Here is a 21,536-nt window from a genome sequence, read left to right as displayed (position 1 = left end):
AGCACCAACACTATCATAGCTATAGAGATACACACACCAAAGATAGGACAGAGAGAAGATACAAGGTGCCACTTTATGTCACTGAGCTTTAGATATCTCACAATATCAGGGAGAAGCACCTAGGATCTGATGTATGTGGGGGCAACTTTCCATTCATTGTCTGACCCTATCCAATGGTCAGTCACATGCTGGCTATAACCCAATTGGGGTTATATAGATATACAGTGTATAGGAGCAGACTGAATATATCACTCCCAATTCCTACATCCGGAATAGATAATAGTATTCATGTATATGCCTTTTGGAGGTATTTGGTGAATGTATTAAAGGCTTATAGGGGGAGATTTATCAAACATGGTGTAAAGTGAAACTGGCTCAGTTGCCCCTAGCAACCAATCAGATTCCATCTTTCATTTTCCAAAGAGTCTGTGAGGAATGAAAGGTGGAATCTGATTGGTTGCTAGGGGCAACTGAGCCAGTTTCACTTTACACCATGTTTGATAAATCTCCCCCTATCTGTCTATCTATCTATCTATCTATCTCCTATCTATCTATCTATCTATCTATCTATCTATCTATCTATCTATCTATCTATCTCCTATCTATTAGAGATGAGCGAACGTCGAGCATGCTTCAGTCCATCCGAACCCGTTCAGCATTTGATTAGCAGTGGCTGCTGAACTTGGATAAAGCCCTAAGGCTATGTGGATATAGTCATTGGCTGTATCCATGTTTTCCAGACAACCTTAGAGCTTTATCCAAGTTCAGCAGCCGCCACTAATCAAATGCCGATCGTTCGAGTTCGGATGGACTCGAGCCCGAACCCGGTTCGCTCATCTATCTATCTATCTATCTATCTATCTATCTATCTATCTATCTATCATATATCTCTTATCTATCTATCTATCTATCTATCTATCTATCTATCTATCTATTATCTATCTATCTATATCATATCTATATTTTTGTACATCCATCTATCTTTCCATCTATCTCCAACTATCTATTCAAAGAAAACCCAACTACAATGATTTTTTTTTCTCCTCCTCTCTTGTTCTCCTCCCAAAAAGTTCAGACCTCAACTATGCTGAACTTTTGCAACATCTTAAAAGTTTACTGCGAGCCACCAGCCAGTATATATTCTATATAGTCAGTGTACAACCTGGGAATCTTATATCTACAAGATACTCTCCACTATCCTGTTTTCCAGTTCTAGGATTCCTCTAAGCCCTGCGCCCTGCTGCATTATCTGTCTCTACACTTAGAGGTGGGGGTTGGTTTCCTGTTGCCCCCTTCAGATCTGCTCTAATTACAACCTTGGGCTACAACAAACACTACAGAGGAATAGCTTGTTGCTTGAAACTTGTCCCTGCTGCTGGAATAACAATGGGCCACGTCTATTAGCTTGTTCCCTGGATTTCATTGAGTTAGCAGACCCCCAAACTTCTCCAGTCCAGGAGAGGAGGCAATGGCTTCTTCCCACTGAACCTGATCGTCTGTAATAATCAGACTAATTTCTAACATGTGTAAGAGAAGGGTTCATGTCACCCCAAGCCAGAAATATTCCAGCTTTGCCCATGGTCCCAATGCCTGCCCCTAGTCCTATTTCATCTATACCCCTGAGCTGAAGACCTTGGCAAGCCATGCTACCTAGCAGAAGAGTTGGCCATTGTAGACCACAATGCACTATGCTCCAGGGCTGGAGTGGGATCTCATTCACAGTCCTCTGACCAAGGTATTAGGCAGGTAATTGGGCTTGATTATAGGATTATCACACTAACATGAATGCTCCAGGGAACATGAGACATAGAACATTCAAGGCACCTCACTGAAGTTTGGAGGCTTTAGGATACCCATTGGCCTCTCCCCTCCCATCTGGTGTCATTTTAATCATGGAAGTCATTTGTCAATCACAAAGCTGCTGCAGAACCTCTTAGAACAACCAAGTGGTTATACAGTACAAAACAAGTCTATTCATTGTATCAGTAAATCATAATATTGTCAATAGAACATATCCCCCCCTCATCCCATTCATACCTGATGATGAGATGCATAGTGATCCACACAGCAGGTAAAAGTAAGCAAATGCTGCAATCATTGTAGTCCAGTACTGTCAGATAGGAATCTCATACCAGGGGGGGGGGGACCCAAAAAATATGCTTTATATACCCAATAATTCCTTGTGCAAGAATTGTATATCCAGTTATAGCTTAATATAAGCAAGCTTTTCCTTAAAATCCCAAGGTGGTGGGCATAGATGCTTAGGAGGAGGGGGTCCTGAGAACTTCCAGTCAACAGACAGCTCCAGAAATACTGAAATCCCACAAGATTTAAAGGTAAAGAGAGTTTTCTTTTGCTTCCACCAGGAAATAATCTCCCAAACTATAGAACAGCTCCCAAAAGGATCCAACTTCTTGTTTAGATTGTGAGTTCATCAGCCAAGGAGGGAAGACCCCCAGCACATGTAAATAGCCAATCCTCTTGTGAGTGAAGTCTAGCTGCCACCCTTAGTGTGCCACAGTCCCTGCTAGGACATCACATTAGCATTTCCTCCATCCTCCTGCTGCACAGATCCTACAACCCGGGCTGATCCTGGACATCAACTTCTGCAATCCTTCTCTACTTGCTCCTTCTTTGGGAAATAAGACAGGAGGAGGCAGTGGTCATAGGGGATGCTGCAATATCCACTTGGTCTTCCTGTTCTTAGAGGGCTGAGAAGTTTGTAGAGTCCTGTGTTTATCCCTCCTGTCTCCTGCTCTGACCGGAGCAGATCCCCATTTCATTCTATACATGCGATGCATGCAGCTTACTAGCAACTCTGCTTAAAGGAGCCGCCTACAATTCCCCTGCTCTTTTGTTGTTGATACACATGTAGCCTGTATGCGTTTAAAAATCAGGCTCGTTGCTGCCATCTACTGTTCGCACTGGTGAACTGCATGTCCTTTAAAGATTCATGTTTTGCATGTATGCTATGAATATATATACAGTATATATATATATATATATATATATATATATATATATATATATATATTTTTTTTTTTTTTTTATTGTTATTTTTATATTATATTGCAGTTGCTTGCATGGTTAGTAGGCCGTAATCTGACCCCCCCAAACCACTTGTACCTTTGAATAGCTGCTTTTAATCCAAGATCTGTCCTGGGGTCCGTTCGGTAGGTGATGCAGTTATTGTCCTAAAAAAATACTTTTAAACTTGAAACCCGTGCCAAATGGGAGTATGGCTGTGTCTTTTCAGCTTCGTTTAAAAAGACATCCGTTATTTTGAGTCTAAAATAACGGACGTTATTTAGCTGTCTGACCTCACCTTAGTGCAATGACTGGTGTTTGTACATTATTTTAGTTTAGGATTACTAATTGGCCTTTGGATGCGGCTGAATTGAAAAGTCCATTGAGTTTAATAGTAAAAACGGAGAAAGAAAGGTGCAAAAAGAAAAACTGTGTGTGAACTACTAATAAAAAAACGTCCACTGTTTGCAAAAACATCTGAAAATAATGATCATGTTCATTATTTTGACATCCGCAGTAAAAACGTCCGTTATTCAATACACTGTGTGCATTGGACGTCCGTCTTCCCATTGACTTCAATGCATTGCCATTGCAGTCAGTTAAATCATGGCAAAAACTGAAGTTTTTTTAAATATGAAAATCGGCCGCCTTTACAATATTTTTGACGTTGTGTGAACATAGCCTATCTGTGCCCTAACTATGCACAACCTCTCTGTACCTCCTCCCCACCCTCTTCATCATTAGGAATGTTCCAGGCAGATTGCCTCCTATTCCCCACCTGTGGAAGCCCGGCACATGGGCTGGATTGTTAAGGACCTGTACAATGTTCAGCATGGAGAAAATGTTTCAGTGGCATTCCTAATGATGAAGAGGGTGGGGAGGAGGGACGGAGGGGTGGTGCAAAGTTAGGGCACAAATACTCCCGTTTGGCACGGGCTTCAAGTTTAAAAGTTGTTTTTTTTTAGGACAATAACTGCATCACCTGCCGAACGGACCCCAGGACGGATCTTGGATTAACAGCAGCTATCTGAAGGTACAAGTGGTTTGTGGTGGGTCAGATTGGGGGTACAGAGTCGCTTTAAAGCAAAGGTGGACACTTTTTGGCTACGTTCACATAATGTTTTTTCAGCTCCATTTAAAATGATGTCAGTCATTTTGAGTCTAAAATAACGGACGGCATTTAGCTGTCTTTCCTCCCTAGCTGTCTGACGGCTGTTTGTACATAAGTCTAGTTTGGGATTACTAATTGGCCTTTGATTGCGACTTAATCGAAAAGTCTATTGAATTTAATAATAAAAACGGAGAAAGAACAGTGACAAAAGAAAAACTGTGTGTGAACAACTAATAAAAAAGTCCGCCGTTTGCAAAAGACGTCCGGAAATAATGATCATGTTCATTATTTTGACGTCCGTGGTAAAAACATCTGTTATTCAATACATTGTGTGCACTGGACGTTTCTTTAAATAGCAAAATCGGCCGCCTTTTCTCTATTTTTGACATTGTGTGAACAAAGCCATAACCTGTGAAAGCATGATGGTAATTGTAGTTCAGCAACATCTAGAGGACCATAGATTGTGTACCACTGCTTTAAAATAGCCTGCCCTGACTACACTTTACTACTGCGCTTTTATCCTAGTATATGTACGGTTATTGCCTAATATTCTTCTTTTCTTTAGTTATGGTTTAGTTATCTGAACTTTATTTATTCATTCCTTACCATAATGAAGATTAGCACTGATTTTGTTGTTAGCCTGTTGCTGATTTGTTTGTATAGTATATACAGCAACCAGTATATACAGCAGCCAATAAGAAGAGTCAGAGCTGAAGGGCAAGGGATAAAGTAAGAAATCAAAGCCAATAAATAGACAGGAGGTGTGTCTCAGACTACCTCAGACTCCCTGCAACCACTGTAAGTATATAGAAGTCAAATATCACAGCTCTAGGCTTATTATTTTTTATCTCCTGACTTTTTTGTATGGTATTAATCCCAGTTCACCACTACATATGGATTAGTTGTCATGACTTTCTTTGCACCTACTTACCCTCTCACATATCCAGCACCGCCTACTACTCCTCCTTTTTACACTAGGCCCAAGAAGAAGAAAGGAAGTGGGAGCCCGATTGGCAGTGTTGCTAATCAACTGACCACCACCAGCCTAGGCCAAGGCCAAAACTCCATTCAGAAGTATGCCTAGGCAATCCTCCATTAGGCCACGTTCACACAAGGTATTTTTTAAATTAATCACGGCCGTTGTTGCAATTTGCAACCACGGCCGTGATTAATTCAAATGATACTTTGCATTAACAATAAATGGAATCCCGGACGGAGTGTATACACATAGTATATGCTCCAGACGGGATTTCAAGTGGCCACAACGAAAACTGACAGTTTTGCGTGGCTGCTATATTCATTGAATAGCGGCCGCCCAAACCCTGACAGTGCACACAATAGAGAGTGCGGCTCCGGCCACACTTTCCATTGTGTGCAATGGTGAATTGGGAAGCATGCGCACACGGATGTGCCCGCATCCCAATTCAATAGAAATTAAGTTTATCCGGATAAACTTCACTGACACCTGCCATTCTGTGACACAGCCAGGTCATAGAACGGTCTGTGTTATACGTTGTGTGAATGTGGCCTAAAACAGCATGAAATACCCAGGAACAGCCAGCAGCAGACAATAAGTACAAGTACAATAGCGCTGCCTGGACTGCTTCCACCTCCTGAATAAATAGGCTGTGATCTTCAAGCAACTCCGTACCCACAATCTGACCCCCCGAAACCGCTTGTACCTTCAGATAGCTGCTTTTAATCCAAGATCTGTCCTGGGGTTCGTTTGGCAGGTGATGCAGTTATTGTCCTAAATAAACAACTTTTAAACTGGCAGCCCTGTGTCCTACAGAAGTGGCCTAGATTGTGTGTGCATTAGGCTGGCACACCCTCTCTGTCCCTCCTCCCTGCCCTCTTCATCATTAGGAATGCTCCAGGCAGATTTTCTCCTATTCCTCACCTGTGTGAATATTGAACATGGGCTGGATCATTAAGACACCTGTGCAATGTTTAACATGGAGAAAATGTTCCAGTGGCATTCCTAATGATGAAGAGGGTGGGAAGGAGGGACGGAGGGGTGGTGCAAAGTAAGGGCACAGATATTCTAAGCCACGCCTGTAGGGCACAGGGCTGTAAGTTTAAAAGTTGTTTTTTAGGATAATAACAGCATCATCTGCCAAACGGACCGCAGGACAGATCTTGGATTATAAGCAGCTAAAGGTACAAGCAGTTTGGGGGGGGGGCAGATTGTGGGTACAGAGTCGCTTTCAGCTATGTCTTATTAGGCAACTGGAGGATTAAACACAATAGCAGCTGACACTGGCTGCTGCACTCTGTGGCTTGTTGTACAGTTTGATACAGGGGCATGAAACAATCACTGTGCCTATGCTAGGCGGGTGTTCCCCATATCAGAATCATAGTCAATGAAAGTCATTGTGCTTATTTATGGATGCTATAGTTGGTGAATTTATTTCTAAGGTCATGCTGGTTTTGTTTCATAGAGTACAAACTTATATGGAAGCAGGTTAACCTGAGTTTGCAACTGATCCCTGGGCTGAGATTGGTTCTGCTACTGTATTTATGCTATGAGCTTAGTTCTGCTGCATTAGGCTTAAGTCTGAGACTGTATTTGTACTTAAAAACGTCAGTTTGAGAATAAACTGCAGAAAGATGGGGGATTTGCTGCTGGACACTTTGCACCACACAGGTCTCCTAAGTTTTATATGATGCACAAACTGTACTGCTTGCTTATGGTGCTGCATTTATATTATGGGATTGTTTTTTGCTCTCTAAGTACTGAGCTCAGTTATGGTGCTGTAGTTATGTTATATGCTTTGTTCTGTTGCCCCATCTAGTGAGCTTGGTTATGTTGCTGCATTTACATTGCGGAATTGGTTCTGGCTCTATAATTACCGAGTTCAGTTATGGTGCTGTAGTAATATTATAAGCTTGGCTCTTTCGCTCCATGTACTAAACTTGGTTCTGTTGCCGCATTTATATTATAAGATTGGTTCAGATGCTGGCTCTCTAAGTAATGAGCTTAGTTATAGTGCTGTAGTTATATTATATGCTTGGTTCTGTTGCTCCATGTACTGAGCTTGGTTCTGTTGCCGCATTTATGTTATGAGATTGGTTCAGGTTCTGGCTCTCTAAGTACTGAGCTCAGTTATGGTGCTGTAGTTCTATTATAAGCTTAATGCCGCTGCTCCATGTACTAAGCTTAGTTCTGTTGCTGCATTTATATTATGCACTTGATTCTGGCTCTCTAAGTACTGAGCTCGGTAATGGTGCTGTAGTTATATTAGAAGCTAGGTTCTGATGCTCCATGTACAGAGCTTGGTTCTATTGCCACATTTATATTATGTGTTTGGTTCTTGTGCTCTACATATAGAGCTTAGATGTTTTCTCAGTGTTTCCTCCTGCATATTTATAATAAAAGCCATGATTGTAGTTTAACATATGCAAACCTTGACCCTTGAACAATATTGAGTTATAATGGAGGCTCTGATGAGGTCTAGATAGTTATTTCTATAGATTAGACTGCAAATGAAGTGAAGACTAAATAAATATAGCTGTACTCACCTGCTACTGATCCCCTGCTGCTGCCATTCCGATAGCGACGTCCCCAATGCTCTCTGCCTTGACACATAGGAAATGCTGTTTAACCAATCACTGGCTGCAACTATGATTATGACTAGCTATGAGCTAGTGATTGGCTGATTTGGCACATTTTATGAGTCAGAATGGAAAACTGGAATCACCAAGCAGTGGAGATAGCACTTTCAGACTGACACTAAACGATCATCAGGAGGTGACCACATGCTATATTTACTCTTCACAGCCTGAGCACTTAAATAAAAATAAAAAAGAATTATCTGGATACCCCTTTAAAGGAGAAGTGTGATAAAATAAAAAAACTATATTGAAGGCAAGGGGTAGGGGGAACATGATAAAGAATGTATACTTCCTATCCTGTGCCCCCAAAGTGCTGCATCACCAGCTCTGACCATCGCCGGAACTAATTTTCTCCAGGATTTCTGCTGCATCACAACTTAGGAGGGAAAGTACTTGACCTGGTGGATTGTGCGCTCAGTCAGCTGTTTTCCACCCACAGAGCTGGCAATTTATTACCTGGGTCATGACGTTGCAGGAGGGAAAGCAGGATGATACTGGCGGGGTCCAGGAGTGGTAATGTAGTGCTGTGGGGGCACTGGGATGGGTAAGTATACATTTTTTTATGATTCCTACACCCTCTTGCCTGCAGTGTAGCTTTTGATTTTGCCAGACTTCTCCTTAAAGTCATTTTGACCGTGCTATTCTTTCTGGAAAAAGTTGAAACCATCAATGGAACCTCGTCCAAGGCCTAACACCAATGTGAACAGATGCCTAAATCTACTGAAGTATTACATTTTGTGGCATACTGTATAAAGCTGACCAAATAATGTTGAGACTTGCCTTAGCCTAGTGGGATTTATGCAGTTTTTGATGGAGATTCTTTTTAAGCCTGAATACTGACCATGCTAGGACTATCCTTCCTCCATGACAGGGTCAGCGGAGTGATGAGCTGTGTGGATGCAGTGAGGGATAAGGGTGAAATAAGAACATATCTTTTCATGTGTCACCAGCTGTAGTGACAATACAGAAACTGGGTTGCATAAACCAACATGTTGCATGTAACGTTTGTTCTTTTAGACCTTGTTTGCAGCTTTGGAGTCAAATATAAGATATGTTATAATGTGATGTGGACTCTGAAAGCAATAACACCTTGACTCTTGTACTGCATTGATGATTTTTTTCATAGCCCAAAGGTTCTTACCTAATATAATGTTCTATGGTCCTAACACCAGTAGTATCAAATATCTCCAGGACTCTCCTAAAGTCTATTACAACTTGGCATTTATTTTATTAAATTTGTGAGATAAAAAAGTTGGAATCTTTGGATACCTATAAAAAAATCTTCCTTTTATTTTTTTCTTTGCAGAATAGACGATAGCAATAGATGTTATTATAATATGGGAATAGCATGTGGAGTCTGATTAATCCAAGGAGCTTACTCTTTGCTTTGGGGCATGTGACCTTGGACTATGACAGTAAATGAACATTCAATCTTCAGATGTCACAGTGATTAAGCTTCTAGATTTGTTCATTGATTGATTTATGGTGACAAATTGTTTACCAATAAAATGATGGTAAAAATCTGATAAATTACTGACAGCGGGGGCTACCTCAGAGGTAGGAACGGGGGATGCACATTGTGGGGTTTTCTTTTTTATATTGTTTGACAGATTCATGGACCTTGTCTTTTTTGATTTTTCTTTCCCTGCAATGTAGAATATGATCTAATATGGCAAGATTTTATTAAAGGAAGTTTGTGCTTAAAATTACTACTTTGTGGCTTCTTGTTCTATCTATCTATATATATAATTGCAGCTCAATTTGGAGCAAATCTGTCTCCCTTGACCACCTATTGAGCTGGCAGCACTTCTAGATACATTAAGGCATTCAGTGCATTCCTTGTGCCAAGTGTCAAGGGACTGGACCTTAGGTTCTCTAGGTACTCTTGGCCTTAACACCACTACACATCACTGTGCTGTATGCCCTAAGCCCGCCTCCTTGACAATTTTCAAAGCCTGAATAAACATAAAAGGTATTCTCTGAAAAAATGCATTGATATCTATCCAGTAGTGAAGCCAGGGGGTGACAGATATGCTTTAATTGGAATCTGTCCACAGTCCAATCGATCGTTTAACAATTTTGCATTGCCGATTGTTTTGTTCCGCCTATCAACCTTTACACGAAGGGATAAATCGGTGGGGAAAATCGTTTAAGCGATCATTGAAAGATCGTTCACCTGATTGTTTTTTGCATTTATATGGTGCATTAATGACTTCCATACATTGTAATTAATAAGGCATATTCATGGAACTTGTCTGGCATCAACTGTTTCTCCATACCGAACTTTGAAGCTGCAATACATGGCTGTTTCTAGAAAAAAAACAATCCGACCCTGTTTGCTAACCTCTCACAACCAGTTTAATGGTAATATATGTCAATGTGCTTTGGTCATCAGGATGCCATTCCTCTTAGGACTTAACATTAGGAAAGCTAATTTTCGAATGAGACTCTAATGGAAGTGGTAGCTTGGCAGATATTTAATATTTCCTTTTTCAGATTAATAGTGATTTTATCTAGCAGATTGTATATATATGCGTATGTATCAAGTATCAAATAGAATTAGCATATACAGAAGATGTCATGCAGAGATCAAGGGAACATACTGTCGGAATCCGCAACATGGGCATCCTTCCTGAATAATTTAGTGATAAACACATCAACATCTCGGAAAAAAAAGTGCAAGTCTGAAAACAACCAGCAGGTTTCCTAGATGCCCAGATTTCAGCCTCGCGGGGAGATCAAAGCTAGTAGGACGTTTGTGATTTACCGATAGCTTTTCACATAGATTTTACTAATCACTGGATTAATTATTTATACTTTGACCGGAGGTCACACTTATAGGATTTCCAAAAATATTAATAGTTTACACGGCGTTGGGCTGTGCTTATTGGAACAGAAAAGATTTCTCTCAAAACTTGAGAGGTTTTCTGTGTCTCTCTGGACGTCTGTCTCCCATCCGAGGCTCTGGACTTTGATCAATAAGAAAAGCAGCGCTGTGCCGCGGTACAGACGCCTGTGGTTTTTGTGCATGTAGCCATTTGCATATTGTTATTCTTCAAACTGGCAAAACAATACACTTTTATTGTTCAGTTTCTATGGTTAAGGATATGACTTACATTGATATAAGCTACCAACTATCAAAGGAGGGCTGGAAATGTTTCTCATAAAATAATTAAAGAGCAACGCCAGTCCTCTCCCAATCTCCCAAAAGAATAAAGTTGCAAAATGAATTACTGTCACGTAAAAGGCTTTGGATATTTACGTTGACATGATCTATGATCTTGGAGTAACCCAGGGGTGCTAGGTGTTGCTTGCAAGGGTTTGTTGTTAAGGTATCACTGTGGCACTTATCATGGGACTTGGAGTGGTATATGCCCTCCCGGGATCTAAACACATGACGGTACAGGTGTAAACCCTGGTGTTTCTGGCAGTTTATAGGTACATTTGAGTAATCACAGAGTCTACAGCACTTAACCAGTTGAACAGCTGTACTAGCAGAATTTGTAAAGTAACAGTACAGTGCAGCTGTAGCAATAAGTTTACACAAAGCAGTTTGCACTTTAGAATCATTGCTGATGTTTCCTTGAAAATGGGAGATAGGTTTTTAGGTATTTTTGAACTTTTGATAAGGACACTTGAATAGAAAGACTCTAGAATAGTTTTAGTAATAGCAGACCTGTAAAGGTGACTAAGTTACCGGGAAGGACCTTTTTAGGTAGTGCAGAACTCTGTCAGGGTGACTCTTGCGTTACTTACCCATGGTATTAGAGAGTACCACCCAATGCTGGAAGAGATCATGGAGTGCCAGATCAAGGAATACAGGCCCCAGGAGCATACATCCAGATGGAGCTAATCCCTCAAGATTATCCAAGGAGATTGAGCAAAGTCAGCGGGGTACTTCGGCAAAGCAGCAATCGTAACCAACACACTGGGGATAGTTCTATGTAGCTGAAGGACTTACTAAAGAACTTCAAGAGAAGAATGGTCTCCCTAGACATAGACAGGTTTGGGTCCCCCTTCAGTTACTCCTGTTAGGGTTTGGAAGGCTATAATCTTGCTAGTAGATGCCTAGTAAAAATAAAGTTTAAGGCACTTGGGCACCTTGCCACAGGAGCCAGGCCCTGGTAGAAACCTCTCTCAGAAACAGCAGTAGTGTAGGCTGAGTAAGACCAAGGAATAAACTCCGCCAGCTAGGTATGGGCTGAGGCTTGGCTAGTTCTCTATTAGTGGATAGCAGTTGAGACAACTCCACATCCTATAGGGTAGAACCTTTTAGAAAGGGTTCTTATAGGCTTAGTGAGACATGGCTGTCAACTATTCTCCTGCACATACTAAGTAACTTTAACCCCTATTTCCTTAAATGTGCTGGGGAATACCCATGACATCTTGTGGTGAAAAAGTAATATTGCAGCTCCCATTAAGACACATAAAAGAACCCATCACAATAAACCTCAGAGACCTAGCAGTGGCATATGGGTTCAAGGACACGGCAATCTCATGTTTATAGTGGTCACCAGATGAAATGATTCTGTGGACCAACATTATATATTTTTTAAAGTCCACTGTAAAGTGATCACTGCACACCCATGGGTTAATAGGGTTCTGAAGTCAGCTCCAATGAGGTTTCAAAATTTTTTGGTGGGCACCACAGTAGGCATTTATTATTGAGTCACAGCTTAAAGAATCCTCTGGTATTCTAGTGGGCCAGTGCACCCTTGCTCCTTACTGTCTCCCAGTAGCTTAAGTCAGGAAAAAGAGGGGTTGGGCATGTTGGATTTTAACATTTAAGCTCTAGTTTAGGTCTATGGGGCTGCCTGGACAGAGTGGATTGACAGCAGGGAAGAGTAGACTAATTCTGCATGTGTCTCCCCGCTCATTCTCCTGATCAGAGACGCCCTGAGCAGTGAGACTCCTACTGATCAAACATTTTGACATGCCCCTGTCAAAAGTCATCCAAACCCACTGACTTTGGAAGTACTGGTTGTCTTAAGTTTATGGATCCCCTTGACTCTCTTCTGACAGATGAGGTTAAGTGAGCAGAAGCGTTGGGCATATTGGTTTTATACTGCGTGGCCCTATTGTACTTGTAAAGGTAAACCCCCATAAAAGCTGTCTGACATTGGCTTACCCTTCCTCTCGCCATAGAGAACAAATAAACATTTGGGCATGCAGAATGTTCAGTTTATGGGGGTATTGGGAAAGGTAGCTGTCGGCCAAACAAATGCTTATCCAACTGTGTATGGCAACCTTTATATGGCAGCCATGTAACACGTGAAAGGACCAAATCCGCCAAAGTAAGAACTGCTAGTTAGTGTCTCTGCTCTCTGGCTCGCTGAGGGGTGTCCCTGGTGGCAGACTCCCTCATCTATGCATATGCAATATGCATTGTTGTGGCAGCACAATATACAATATAGAAGTCTACAGATCTCACATGGATCTAGATCCCATCCTCCATTTTAGCCAATTACTGCTGCTAGTGTTTTTATAAAGGATAGAAAAGAAAAAAAAAGCTTATGCCTTATCGTCCTCACTCCTTATAAAATAGAGATGGTATGGAGCAAGCTACTTTAAGAGGACATGTTAGGCATGCAAAATGCAATTACTACAGTATACTTTATAGCTGCTATGAAAAGCCAGCCAGGTTTATTACAAATACATAGAGATCAGCCCTTCTATTAGCTGAAATATAGGCAGAAGGTTTCAGTGACCCGATGCGCGGCCCTTGTTTTATGCCGGCTATAGAGCTCTGCATACAAAGTCAATGTTTTAAAATACAATTGTATTCTAGATCAAACCTCATTCACCTTCCACAAAGATGACATGAACTCTACAGAGTGTAGTATATGTCATGATTGTTTATTCAGGAAATTGCATGTACAGCTCGCGCCGGCTACGTCTCCCACCAGTGTCTGAGAGTGACATGCAAACAATGGGGAGCTCTCCTGGGTTTTTAAAATATTAATTCTCTTATTTCTTTATAAGAAAACAAAGGGGGAAATCCATTTTAACATTGATGCAAGGTTCTCGTCCTTTCCTTTGTACCTGAGTGGAAACTCAATACATTATTCTTTCAGTGGAGTCGCACTGCTGGCGAGTATTACATTTGGTATGCATTGTAAGAGATGGAAAAAAAAGGAGATGCATAATAACTTATAGGATGGTGGTATCAAATATTATGCTAATGGTGCACCTGTCAGATGTCTATATAATGATCCACCTATAATGGTTTCAATTATCCTTACTCTAAAACAAGGAAAAATAGAAAGCTACTAAAGTGGTTGGCTCACAAAGGCCCCATTTCTGATTTACTAGCTTATCTCCATATGCTGATGATGCCTCTAACAGCCACTGTAGTCATTTATAGAGGCTATTTACATTAATGGGCGACAACACAATGCTGTACATGGAAGAGGCAGATATTGCTTATTGTTCAAAGTATCAGCTCTGGTCGAAACCTGAGTAGCAGATCATCATCTATGATGTCCGTATGTCCTAATAAATGTTATATCTCCAGGAGACAACTATTATGACGATAGATGCCAAGATTTTATGGTCCATAATGATAATCATTTTGTCTATTAATATCACATGTTACACAGATATATTACATAGTTAGGCCATGTTCCCACAATCTGGCAGATTTACAATGACGGCCGTGATTAATAGGAAATGTATGTTGTGCTGCTGTCTATGGAATCACGGCCGGAATGTATATACATAGTATACACTCCGGCCGGGATCGTTAGCAGCCGCACAAAAAGTGACATGTCAGTTTTGTGCGGCCCGGTCAGGTCACAGAACGGCCTGTGCTTCATGGACTTATAAAGTTAAAGGGGTATTCTCACTATTCATAGGATAGGAGATGACTTGCAGATTGGTGGGGACCAAGGTCTGGATTCCCAAACACAGCCATTGGTAGCAGCAAAAAAAAAAAAAAAAAAAAAAATCACATTGACCCTTAGTGCTGCTAGTGTAAAAATAAAATTAACAAATAAATAAATAAATAAATAAATAGATAAAGTAATAAAAAATACTAATTATTATTATTATTATTATTATTATTATTATTATTATTATTATTATTATTATTATTATTATTATTATTATTAATAATAATAATAATAATAATAATAATAATAATAATATATATATTTTTTTTTTTTGTTGCTTTGGCTCTCCAGGCAAGATGTGAATTGTATTTTTGCAACAGCTGGAGGGCTGAAGGTTCCCCATCCCTAACATAGAACAATTGATATGTTTATTTTCAACCGCCCTGTCCTCATGTATTCAGAAGAATTAGCTACCAATCGACTGGCAGAGTCTTTCTAACCTTTTCCTGTTAATGATATATGTGCATCTCTATGCTGGGGATAAGGAAGGGTGGGAATATATATATATTTATTTATTTATATATATTTATATTGTATGTACTGCATATCTTTTATAAAATATATTGTTGTAGTAGAATGTGAGGATACTCTAACAATAGTAATAAATAGTTGTTGGGCACAGACCACCCAATCGGTGACTGGTGGGCTAGAGAGCTTTGTGGTGTACGGTTAGATTTCAGTTTACTCTTTTGTTCCCGTGCCCGGTCGGTGGTGTGCTGCCATCTACCCTGTGTATTATATGTCTTCACTATTTGTTTGTTGTCAGTGAATTATGTGCAGTCATCTGATATCATGTTTCCGCTCCTCTGTGCCTTATCTCTTGTGCACATCTCTTCCTATCTCTTCTCACAATTCACGTTGTTGTTCTGTTTCTTTTTCTTTGTTTATTTTCTTGTTTGCCGCCTGTTTAACATATCACCTGAATATGAATGGCAGTTGTGTTGAGTGCGGGTCGCAATTTACTTACAATTATCATGAGAATAACACTTAAAGGGAATCTGTCACCTAGAACCAGCCCCATGAGCAGTATATGATGTTAGTGAGCTGTGCTTGTAACAGTTATAATGCTACCTGTATATTGTATATTCTTATTTTTATTCACAGTCTGCAAAATTAAAGGGGCATGTCTTCTAGGTGTACTCCTCTGCCCTATTGCCTTGGGCTATCCAAGCTCTGGTGAATTCCTGCGCTTCTGTATTGTGAGGCATCAATGAGGAGACAGCAGGGAAACAGAGAAACAGGTAAGACACAGCACCCTCTTGCCACTGGTCTGTAAATTTCAAGGAAATAGATGCAATACCAGACGTGTCCATGCATGGCGCTGTTTATGTCTATGTCTCACTTTTATTACATGATTTATTCTGAATACCATTTTTACTGCTTTGTTGCATATTCTTTATCTCTTGTAGAAAGTATATATTTTTTACATTGGCATAGAAGGCCGGCTTCAGCTGTATGCATGTCCTTGTGTGGTCACAGTAGACCGTCTTTCTAGACTCCCTAGGCTCTACAATATTAATCCTATGCATCACAAGCCCTTTAAGCACAGTGAGGCTTGGCACCTACCCAGGTCTTCCTGCTACTGACACCGGCCCCGATGGCATAAATGTGTAAAATAGATGCAAATTAGCTCATTTTAATAATACCAATCTATTAGAAGAGTGCCATTCAGGGGCCTGGCATGGGGAATGTCACATATGTTAATAAACAAGTCTCATTTCTATCTTGGATCACTCTTGGCCAGACATCAGCCACAAGAGGACTGAACTGGCATGACTCCTGCATATATATTCTATCATCATAAGTTATTTACCAAGGATCTATGGAATATTAACAGGTCCAACAGCCGGAAGCAAGACGGGTATACTTATAGGTGGAATAAATCAAGAAGGTCTATCTTTTCAGACAGAGACAATGGCCGTTGGGTCTCCTTGTAATGCAATCTTTTAAATAAAAAAATGGTTCTCTAAAATAGGGAAAATGAATATACAAGTTATCTTTCTGGCACCACCTTTAGGAAGTAGTTTTCCCTTTAAGATAATTTTTGTGTTCCTTTAAAGGAAAATTCCAGGCAGACTGATTTTTCATAAAAGTGTCAGGGAGGATCAAAAAATTGGCATGCACTTACCTCCCCGGTTCCAGTGCTGTTACCCGATTACCAATGCTTTAGTCCCTGGCTGTTTCTTGGTCTGAAAGGGGACCTGGAATTGGGACATTTCAGGCCCATATAGCCAGTCAGCGGCACAGAGGGGATCCCATTACGGCCACTGACTGGTTGAGCGGCTCTAACACATTATGTCCATGGTCCTCTCTCTAACCAGGAAGCGGCATGGGATTGGGGGACAGCATCGGAAAGTGGGCACCAGTAGGACCGTATTAACAGCTGCTGCCACCCTAGGCACTAAACCTGCAGACGCCCCATCTTCACTCACCAAATAGCATCATGATTTTCTTGTTTCTGAACATCATATTGATATCTGATCAGTCTTAGGCAGTTTTCCCACATTTACTGTACGTCACCACATGCAGTAGAAACCAGACCTTCATGTGGTAACCAATAGGAGTATGGCCAATAATCCTGGTAAAAGCACATGACTCCTAGGGACTACCATACCCCCCACCCCCCTCGAAAAGACACCAGATTTACTGGCAAATCTGAACAGGGTGGGAGACTAAAAAAATAAAAACAATAAAAAGTTATTTTCTTCCCCCTGTTCCCTGTTGCTGCCCTAGGTACTGGATCACAATTGCCTAGTGGTAAATATGGCTCTGGGCACCAACACTGTTTTTGTTTTTTTTTTCACCCTCACTGGGACGTTTGTAATAAATCATTCTGCCCAGAATTCTCCTTTAAGAAACCTCAAAACATAAATGAGGATTTAGTAAGCCAAGCCAGAAAGGTAAAGGTAAAGTCACCCATCTGTAGAGAGCTATTTTGGGGTCACTGCCAATCAAGAAGAATAGGGCGGTTCAGGGAAGAAAAAGAGTGCTGCACCTCACACCTATGGCTGATACTAGTGCCCCTAGGCTAAATAAAAAACACATCAGAATTTTGTGTATGAATTGATCAAGCCATACTGCCCCATGTACCTTCCAGCCGTTCCATTCTCTCCAGTTCGTGTTTCACAGTTCTCCCTCTCTGAACAGCTAGCACTCCTTTATAAGACCCACATGACCAAAATTAGCAGGATATGCCTGTGCTCACATGTCTGGACCCTATGTCTTCCCCATTCTGTGAGAGCAGCAATGGTAAGTGTAATACCATATCCATACTTATGTCGTTTGGGGGCAGCCTTCCCCGCCGGTGGTGCTGGCCGGGTTTTTGGTGGGGCTTTTTGGGTCTGGTCCTGTGACATTGGGGTTGCAGGGCCATTCCATGGCCTCCCTTCCCTGCACGTGCACGCTTTGCGGGGTTGGTGGTCGCTGACCGACACGGTGTGGAGTTAGCGTAGGGACCCGTGTGGACCAGAGGACCTGCGCGGTGGTACACGGGGCAATATGGCTTGATCAATTCATATACAGACACTCTGGTGTTGATTTTTAATATAGACCTAGCGGCATTAGTATCAGCCATAGATGGGATGTGCAGCCGTTCCATTCTCTCTAGTTCGTGCAAGAAGAATAGGGGTTCACCATGTGGAAAAGTTTACAGATTTCTCCCAGCATTTACAGCACATGATCTGTATCTACAATGAGAATTTCCAATAAGAACTTCCAGAAAACATTCTCGCCCGTTATGGAATCTATCTAAAATACATAATTCTGCATTTGAGCAGAAAATCTAGAAACACTTTTGCTAGGTGTGGCTGTATCCTAAATTGTATAAATAGGGTGGTTTTACAAACAGCGTTTTTGAAAAAAAAAATTGTTATGGCCCTATTACACCAACAGATTATCTGACAGATTTTTTTTTTTTTTAAGCCAAAACCAGATATGGACTATAAACAGGAGACAGGTCATAAAGGAAATACTGAGATTTCTCCTCTTTTCAAATCCATTCCTGGCTTTGGCTTAAAAAAAATCTGTCAAATAATCTGTTGGTGTAATAAGGCCCTTAGTGACTTATACAATTAACCCATGCCCCACCTCTAAATAGCCTAAATTGCTATGCTGAATCTGTACACATTAGCTGTATATTAGTGCAGTATAGCTCCCTGCTCTCAGTTCTTTTTACCAGGGATACCAGGTGCCATATGCAATGCCAGAAATAGAGAACACCAGGGTATGGCATTTGGTAAAGCTATTCACAGATACACTTAACCAGGCACAGCCTGCTACTGCCCGAACTCAGCAATATGGGCACTAGCAGGGAATAGCAGAGCTGCACCTGCACGGTATACTCGGCTGTTCCCAGCACCAAGTATCTGTAAGCAACTTTACTGGATTCTGTACTCAAAATTCGCTGTGTGTGCCATTGAATACAGACATTTGGTATTGTTATTTAGAGCTAGTTTAGAACTGGGTGAAAGGAGGGAATATGCTGAACCTACTTATAATGCATACAGATTCAACATACAGTAGCAATTCCTATTTAGGATTCGAAAGGAAGAATTTTAGGGATGGTCCGAAACTGCTGAGGTTCGGGTTCGTATGAACCCGAACGCTCGGCATTCGATTCCCGCTGTCTGCCCGCTCCGTGCAGCGGGTGGATACAGCGGAAGGACCACCTGGAAAACTGGGATACAGCCTATGGCTATGGCTGTATCCCAGTTTTCCAGGCGGTCCTCCCGCTGTATCCACCCTCTCCACGGAGCGGGCAGACAGCAGGAATCATTGCCGAGAGTTCGGGTTCGTACGAACCCGAACCGAACTCGGTTCGGACCATCCCTAAAGAATTTACAAGAGTGTTTATTGTTTTTTTTTTAACGGCATCTATTTTGTCCATGGGTTTCATCAGGTATTGCAGCTTAGCATCCTTGACTTGACTATTACTGAGCTGTGATACGAGATGCTACTCCAGCGCTATTCACGGGAGAAAGGAAAAAAAAAATGATCCTTTTTCAGAACTGGACCAAGAAACAACCAGGTTCTATTTCCCACTTTCTATTTAATTCATTTCTGCAAAACAGGAAATTCAGCCCTCCGAGTAGTTATAAAAAGATATTATACCTTCATGCACAATAACATTAATTTATGTGGAAACGATCAACCCTCTTTGCTTCCTTAGCTTTATGATATTGTTATTTTTTGCTACTGAATCCACCACAGCTGTAAGTCTTAGTTGGTTTCCCAGTACTAGTGTGAGGGGCCCCGATCACAGACAAAAACAAACTTCACCTATGCAGAAAATTGCCACATTTTATTAATTTCTTCCAAAAGCAATGGAAGTGCTTTATCAGTCGACAAGGAGAGTCCTGTTTACTCGGACAATGTTGTGTCGTGTCATGAGCTCTGCACTGTTTACTTTAATATTAAAAGATACATGTCAAATGGTAAGAGAAAGCTTCACGTGAATCCACGTCCAGCTGTTAAAATACAGAGGTCACATATACGTGCAGGCTTTATATAGCGGGAGGTTTACTCGTGTTTGTTTTTCTAATCCCAGTTATAACTGGAGGAGTCTATCTCCCCGCTCTATAAGTCACTACAATGCTCTAGTGGAGGTTGAAAATAACATTGTTTACCCTGGTGAAATAGTTTCCGGCTTGAGATTATATTAAATAGAAATAAAAATGTTATGGGGTTTAATACGAAAACTCATCGAAATTGATTAAACAAGATATTTTTTTTCTTTTACGCTGTATAGCATCCATTTAGTTTAGAAGACAAATATAGTTTCCTGGAAACACAGAAATGTCAGAGTCGGAGAATAATTCAGTTCAGGTGTTTAAAAACTCCCAAAGGCTTTTGGTTTGGTTTGATGGTTTCCATCGTATTACGGCAATGTTCCCACATTTGTAGTTTTGTTGTTTACATAATTAGAGGCTAATTGATTATGTGAACTCTGAAAAAAATAAATAAAAATAAGGACATGTAGAGAGTGCTAAGAAAAAAAAGTAAGTTGGCTTTAGTCCTTCAATAAAAGTTATCCCTTCCCTAACACACATGAATGTTTGGCATGCCTGAATGTTCTCTTTGGGGAGGGGGATAAGCTGTCACCAGACAGCTCTGGCTGCAACACATTTCATCAAGAACAAAAGGATTGGGCAGTGAAATTCGCAGAATGAAGTTGATGAAGTCTTGGAAAAGTCTCATACACATGAGCTGCGGGTTTGTTCGACATAAATATTAAGTGTTTGTGGACCTTTATGGACTCACCTTGTAATATACATTTAGATTAGAGAAGAGAGCAGCATGCTCAAGCCCACCCGAAGCCAGAAGTCTCAGCATTTGATTACTGGTGGCTGAAAAAGTTAGGTGCAGCTCTAATTCTGCCTTGAAAATATGGATACAGACATAGGCTATAGGCTGTATCTATGTTTTCCAGGACTCCCTGGAGTTGCATCCAACTTCTTTAGTCACCGATAATCGAATGGTTGGTTAAAAGGGAAAGTGCAAGTGTGCTTGCAGAGAGTCGTCATTTGAACAATGAATAAGATTATACAGCTTGTTCAAAATGGAATTTTAACATCTTTTTCAAGAAGATGTTGGTTGTTCCCAGTCAGCTGTGTGTAATATTAAAACGCTATTAAGGATAAGATTAGGGTAGACAAAGCAAGACGTCAACTATAGAGCTGCCAAACCTGAATGCTCGACATCCAGCTGGATGCCACCTTAGGGCTGCAAGAAAAACATGGATACAGCCATATGACTTCATAGGGTGGCAGCCAACTTCTCCAGCCAAACCCCTTGCTGTACCTGAACAGTTTGGCAAGACCACTCAACACTAGTCAAATATCAAGATCCAAGACATAACACCTGAAAAATAGAAGATGCACAATAAAACAAATGGG

At 40.9% G+C, this 21,536-nt stretch overlaps 1 protein-coding gene across 3 annotated transcripts in view; it reads right to left on the bottom strand.

Annotated features, from left to right (window-relative positions):
- ROBO1 (roundabout guidance receptor 1) overlaps nucleotides 1-2,789 on the bottom strand; it is a 314,224-nt gene extending 311,435 nt beyond the window's left edge. For all 3 annotated transcript variants that reach the window (XM_069945645.1, XM_069945646.1, XM_069945648.1), the window contains exon 1: nucleotides 2,038-2,789. In XM_069945645.1, coding sequence (XP_069801746.1) covers nucleotides 2,038-2,098 — 61 coding nt within the window. In that variant the 5' untranslated portion in view covers nucleotides 2,099-2,789. The remainder of the gene's footprint in view (nucleotides 1-2,037) is intronic.
- Nucleotides 2,790-21,536: the final 18,747 nt, after the last annotated feature.

This window comes from Dendropsophus ebraccatus, chromosome 11, assembly GCF_027789765.1.
Source record: "Dendropsophus ebraccatus isolate aDenEbr1 chromosome 11, aDenEbr1.pat, whole genome shotgun sequence".
NCBI classification, from domain to species: domain Eukaryota; kingdom Metazoa; phylum Chordata; class Amphibia; order Anura; family Hylidae; genus Dendropsophus; species Dendropsophus ebraccatus.
This window is presented reverse-complemented; position numbering and strand designations above follow the sequence as displayed.